The sequence below is a fragment of the Sprattus sprattus genome (genome assembly GCF_963457725.1).
Source record: "Sprattus sprattus genome assembly, chromosome: 11".
NCBI lineage: Eukaryota > Metazoa > Chordata > Actinopteri > Clupeiformes > Clupeidae > Sprattus > Sprattus sprattus.
Genome location: NC_137909.1, coordinates 19,594,598 through 19,601,229, shown reverse-complemented (window position 1 = coordinate 19,601,229; position 6,632 = coordinate 19,594,598). Strand labels below are relative to the sequence as shown.

Below are 6,632 nucleotides of genomic sequence, written 5' to 3'. Positions count from 1 at the left end.
TGACGCCCTGTACAAAAGAAGTCTTCAGAGTCCACACCGGATACAAACATTTTGTATGTACATACAAAACATCCCCCCCAGTCATGGTTTAGATAGACCAGCCTGAACATGCAGTGCTTCAAGTGGCTCTGCATAGAAACCCAGCATATAAGTCCACCGTTCTCACACACGTGACCTCAGGCATGGCCACCGTTAAGTCCTTCTGATATGTTGCTTTTTTGTTTGTTTAAAACCATGGTACTGCAGCTTCAAGTATTTTGCATTACATAGAATATTCTTTTATAAATTAGTTAACATATACATTTTCTCAATATTCAGACATATACTATCATATATACAGTACAATAAAATGCTTTCATTCTCTCTTTTTTTTTTGTCATTTTCTGTTTTTAGAGAAATCCCTGAGAATGTATGTTGACAGTTGCTAAGTTTCCACAAGCGCAAGCACAATGGGGATGTTGGACTTCTTTTGCGTGTATGTGTGTGCGTGTATGTGTGTGTGTGTGTGTGTGTGTGTGTGAGAGACACAGCGTGTCCCTTTAAATGTGTGTGTGTGTGTGTGTGTGTGTGTGTGTGTGTGTGTGTGTGTGTAATAACAGGCGTTGTTTGTCTATATGCTTCTGACCAAACAGCACTGCAAAGCAAGGGTAGCTTGAAGTTGGACATTTCACGGCTTCCTGGGGAAGAAAAAAAAGAACAACAGCTAGGAAAATTGCTTTTTTCCCCCCCTCTGTTTTCTGCACGCTTATTCACTTTACTGGAAATGTGTGAGAAGGTTAGGAAGGAGTAAAGCTGGATCCGTACGAGGTACTTGTCACTTAGGATGGAGGTGTCGTGTTTGGTTTAAAGCCATATCTCTTCTCTTTGAGGCTGGGATTGTGAACAGAGATAACAGAAGTGCTATGTGGGCTTTTGCCACTGGACAACATATACTCAGTGTAAACCAAAACATCTTTTTTCGTTTCTTTTTTTACTCTTTCGCACTCGCGCTCTTTCATACAAAATGAAGGGAAACACACAAACGTCCACGACATGACACTTTCTGTTTGTTTGTTTGTTTGTTTTTTTTTGTCTTTTTTTTTCTTTGCAAACTAACAGGTCTATACACATAATAATACCGCTGTGGTTCCGGCTGCTTCCCTCAAGTCCCGCTTCTTCCATTGGTTCTCTGTTTGTTTGTTTGTTTGTTTTACAAGTTGTCACTTTTAAGTTAGAAACGATACAAAGGCAAACTCAAGTAAAAGCAGAGAGGAAGGGTATGTGTTTTTTTTTCTAGTTTTTGCTCCCACCCGTCCTCCCTATGTCGGGCTTTTAGCCAAACCGCTCTCGAACCAGCATCATGAGTTTCTTTTTGCCTTTGTAGATCTGTTTCAGGTTGTCTATGAACTGCGTGAACTGGATGTGTCCGTCGTGTGCCATGAGGAAAGTCTCGCGCGCCTTGCTGAGGAACTCGATGAACTCGCTATAGTGGCGCGGGCTGATGTGTGTGAGCCGCGAGTGCGTGGTGTTGATATAGGCGCCGATGGTGGCGTCCAGCAGCTGGCGTAGCGGCGCCTTGTCCAGCGACATCAGCTTGCCCGAGTTCCGCCGGCTGTGCAGCGCCACCATTCCCGGCGTGGTGAGCGTGCACCGGCGCAAGATGTCCGAGAGCACAGTGGCGCACTTGACGCTCTTGACCACCAGCGGGATGATGGCGGCCAGCTCGTTCTTACCCAACGAGTGGCTGAGCGCGCAGGCCCACAGCACGTCGTTGATGGCTGGGTGCGTGTCCTGGTTGTAGCTCAGGTTGAGGTGAGCCATGGCTAGCGTGGCCAGCTTGTAAGCGCGCATGGGGTAGCCGCGGTGCTCCATGTAGCGGGCGATGGTGAAGAGCTGCGTGTAGCTCATGCCGGTGGTGGCGGCGTCCAGCACGATCTGGTAGGCCGTCTCGAAGGCGATGTGGTCCTTCTCGCAGAGCGTGAGGGCGGAGAGAGCGCAGTTCTGAGGGTCCTTCATGGCGCACTGTAGTGCCAGCGTCCGCGCACTGCCTGCCAGTTTTTCCTGCTGGTGGCAGTCAAGGTGCAGGCGCACAATGGTGCTGTTGGACATGACTGTGGTCGCCACGATGCTCGTGGCCTCTGTCGGCGTGAAGAGGGTGAACCAGCTCTGCATGATGCTGTCCAGTGCATAGACCCCTGCAGCAGTCGCACACACACACACACACACACAATACACAAATCAGATCAGAGGCTCGGAGGTATAATATCACTATTCTGATTGATTACCCTTACTGGTCTATACCATATCAATCATGGGACAATAACACAGTATTACACTGCAACAAATCACTGGGTCATGGAATCAACCAATCAGTATGATAACATTCTAGGTCACTAAATCTAGTCAAAAAGGACCAGGTCACTAAATGTAGTCAAAAAGGGTCTGACTTACCAACTTCTGTGGCACAGGTCACCAGCCACCGTACCATTTCCCGCCTTCTCCAATTTAACGTTGAAAGTGTCATTCTCATTACCTGCAGAAAAAAGGTAACAAAAATCAACAAACTGGTTAACCAAAAGGGCCAATGGAACCTCAGAAGGCCAAACAAGATGAGGTTGTGAGGGGCTATGTTCGAAAGAGGCCTTGAAGGGAAGCAGCTCTAGAAGGCGGTGCTGAAATACTGATAAAGGGTCTACGGCCAATTTTCAGAATCCTGTGGAACCACAGATGAAGTGTTAAAGGCTCCAACTTAAAGTCTTTCCAAAGAGGAAGGGTATCAGTACTGACAGAGCAAGCACACTGTAACCTTTAACTAGCCTCCTAATAGAATAAGCCAAGAAACCCATAAGGATTTTAACTATTTTATTTACGTAGGCTGTGGTGCTAAGGATGAGTCTTACCTGAAGTCCTAGCTCCAGAGATACTTTGAGTAACGTGATATCAGGCAGGCTGTCCATGAGAGTAGCGATCTTGAAGGCATCCTGCGCCAGTTTGAAGATATGCGACGAGGTGTGAATGTTTTTCTGTATGGACTCTAATACTGTTTCTAACCGCCGGCCGTCACCTGAAATCAAATAGAACAGCAGACCAGAGGGATTAAAACACTGCTGTAAATGCCACCTTTTTGATGTGTGTTTTAGCCGAGTCTGCCTAAAGCACATTTCTCTTGCTATTAAAATAGAAAGGCACTCTGCAGGTTGCGCAGACGCACAGAGATGCTCTGCAATATGGTGGGAGTAGAACGACAAAGTGGTAATTAAAGTCGTTTGGTGATCAATATCAATCATTAGTACAACACAGAAGCTGAAAGAGCCGGAGTCATGTGCGTCTGGAGGGGCTGAGGAGTCTGACCTTTGGCTGCGGTGAGCATGGTGGAGGCCAGCTCGCACTGTTGCGACTCGATGTGGCTGAGCGTGAACCAGCGGGGGTAGCGGTTTGGCACCACCGATACTATGTGGTGAGGCCGGGACAGGTCGCCGGAGGGAGCTGTGGATTCCAATACTGGTAACCTGCAATGAGGACAGAGACAGAGAGACAGACAGGTCAGATGGGGAACGGTGTAAGTGTGCTTTTCCAGTGAACTCTGTGACACTCTCATCCTGAGTCATGCCAGCGACCTACCCCACCTCAATCTCCCAGAGTCCAGTGCTCTCCCCCTGCTGCAAGGAGCTGTTGGCTGAGCACTGTGGATGCTCGTCCACTGGCTAATCTATTGGTGCATCCACTCCACCACTGGCTGAAGACAGTAAATGCTCCACCTTTAGATAACGACTGTAACCATTCATGTATTAGGCCTGCATCTGCATTTTAATTGGCTAAGGACTGTGAGAAGTTATTTTATTGACTAAGGCCTGAGACATCTCCATTGGCTTAGTACAGAGAGACATTTTTCCATTGGCTAAGGACAGAGAGCTGTTTTTCCGTTGGCTAGCAACTGTGTACGTTCTCCTGGGGACTGGCTATGGACGGTGACTATTTTTCCAGTTACTGGCTAAAGTCTGAGAATGATCTACAACTGGCTGCTGCCTGTGCCTGTTTTTTCACTGGCAACGGCTGCTGACCAACCTCCTACAGGCTAAAGCCTGTGACCAAACTCCAATTGGCCGTGGACTGAGACCGGCCTCCAATTGGCTCCAGCTGGTGATTGATTTGAATGGCTGCTTGAGCTAAAGGGTAGCCTCCAGAAAGAGGCTTTGACTGAGATGCCCTTCCAGTTGCTCTACAGCCAGTGCTGGAAAACCTGTGAGCTGGAGACACAGCAGCTCCCTGCTGCGCGTGTGCGCGTGTGCACACACACACACACACACACAAACACAACCCCACACACACACACACACACACACACACACACCAGAGTGCCAGTGGAGCAGAGGAGAGGACTGTGCCTGATCCTCTCCCCCCTCTCAGGCTCCAGGCTGCTGGAGCTGCTGTAGCCCCATCAGAGGGAGCCTCTCTGGGGCCTCTCCTCATTAAGCGCCCTCGCTGGAGAGTGGAGCTCTTCTCCTCTCCAAATGTCTCCTCTTCAGCTGATGGCACTTAATGAACTCGCTCCCCATCTCTTGGAAACACATCGGACTCCAGCACTCACACACACAAACACACACACACTTACACACAGCCACACACACAGCACAATACACACCCAAGTATAGACCCAAAGGCACCCCCATCCACCTACACACACACCAGAAACGCCACCCTTATGCACATGCAAGCATAAACACACACACACACAAGCAGACACACAAGCAGACACACGCACGCACACACACACACACACACACACCGCACCAACTCCACAGAGACCAGGCAGTGGTTGCATGATGAAGCTCGGTAAAGCATAGGCAGGCTCCGGTGATCCTGAGATGAACTCACCCTCTGTGACGGCCATATGGGGGGCATTAGAGGCATTTTTCACACAGGGAATCGGACTCTTACTCTAAACAGCATCTACCGGGTTTAAACACGTATGCTTATATTTCATCTGCTCTTGTGTGAAATCCTTCAGCAGCCACAGCGGCACCGTGAGAGAACCATCGGTAACCCTACACCTCCCCTACTCAGCCTGACATCACAGGAAATGCCAAACTTTTCACCTGCCCCCCCGCCCTCAATGGCATGGGGGGTGGGCCTATTTGAAGGGGCCATACTGTCCCTTTCCTGTGTTATGCAGAGCACAGAAGAGTTACGAGTTTACGTGACTCAGGCTGGGAGGGTTGGTGGTGGAGTGCGTGTGTGTGTCTGTGCGTGTGTGTGTGTGTGCGTGCTGGGGGGTTGTGGTCATGGTAAGCAAGCACACAAAGAGCCAGTCTCTGCATCTGTGGCTACCTGGAGTGGAGGCTGTTTGTTTGGACACACATGCTGCGGTTATCACATATCTCCCAGAGGCCCCGGGAGGAGGGGGGAAGGGCGTGCAGCACTCTTGGTCCCCCTCCAAGGATGCCTTCTTGCCTTTTCAACGTTGGAGCGTCCCCCCTTCCGCCCACTTCAAAGGGGCCAGTGACATTCAAACGGTGCATGGAATCTCTTTCGGAAGGAATGGGTTTGGGGAGGTGTGGGCGTGTGTGTGTGTGTGTGAGAGACACGTGAAATGTGGCAGCATTTCCTCCTACGGATACTGCCGTTCTCTGTTCGCCATCTCTGGACATAGCTGTGCCGCAGCAAATGCCTTCACAAATTGGCGATTAGACTCCGGCGTCGGCCTCCTGTCCATAACCAAAGCAGATGCTGAAAGAGCGCTTCTATGCCAGAGGGGCACTTGGGCCAGGAACAAATTTTGCATCTTTTCCTTCACAGACACTCTTTCCCACACACACACCCACCCACACCCACACACCCACCCACACACCCCCACCCACACACACACACACATACACACACATACACGGGGTGTAGAGGGTGGGAGGCTGGGGAGAGGGCTACTTTTTAAGGAAAACATATGCAGCCACTCAATTCACATCTGTAGCCCTTCAGAAACAATAAATGAAGGTCTATTAGATTACGCCTCATAATTTCACATCACGCAGGGTTATTACTGTGGAATACCGCCTTAAAGATCACATGTAGGGGGTTTATAACTGGGGAATACCTCCTTAAAGATCACATGAAGGGTGTTTTTTTTTGTAGGGAAAACTTCTTTGGGCCTGTATCAGGGGCCAAGACATACCGTTGCCTGGCAAAACATTAAGGACCTAATAATAAGTCAGCAGTGCACCAGGGTAAGTGAGTGGGTAACGAGATGAAAGGCTTTTATGTCAGCCACAGCCATTGGGTGGTGGTCGGTTATTAGGGAGGGGAGTGGTGCTGCTTTTTATAGCTCGAGTCAATATTCAACAAGAGGGTGACACAAAGCCCAGATATCAGTGAAGCTCTGTGTTTGGGAGGTTTCATTTGAAGGATGTCACCTCCACAGCCAATGTCCGGATGTGTTGATGCTTCGGTTTCCTGACACTACTAAGGTATCAGGGCTTTACAAACTCTTCAAGTAAATCTGCTACAGAGAATAAACCAGTGTGACTAGCAGCTGACTAAAAGAACACACCAAAACTTGGGCAGTCATAGTTTCTATTGTTCATGCAATGGTACATTGGCAGTTAATATACACAATCACATCACGTACAGCAGACAACAAAAGGATGAAGTTGAATTTAATT

General features: G+C 49.0%; 1 protein-coding gene across 1 annotated transcript in view; it reads right to left on the bottom strand.

Moving 5' to 3' along the window:
* Nucleotides 1-656: 656 nt before the first annotated feature.
* The window catches only part of LOC308371867 (zinc finger SWIM domain-containing protein 6), a gene marked incomplete at its 5' end in the record, with an annotated part of 51,141 nt that continues 45,165 nt past the window's right edge, over nucleotides 657-6,632 (bottom strand). The window contains 4 exons of the mRNA XM_080846894.1: nucleotides 657-2,174; nucleotides 2,431-2,512; nucleotides 2,880-3,043; nucleotides 3,331-3,488. Coding sequence (XP_080703020.1) covers nucleotides 1,312-2,174; nucleotides 2,431-2,512; nucleotides 2,880-3,043; nucleotides 3,331-3,488 — 1,267 coding nt within the window. The 3' untranslated portion in view covers nucleotides 657-1,311. The remainder of the gene's footprint in view (nucleotides 2,175-2,430; nucleotides 2,513-2,879; nucleotides 3,044-3,330; nucleotides 3,489-6,632) is intronic.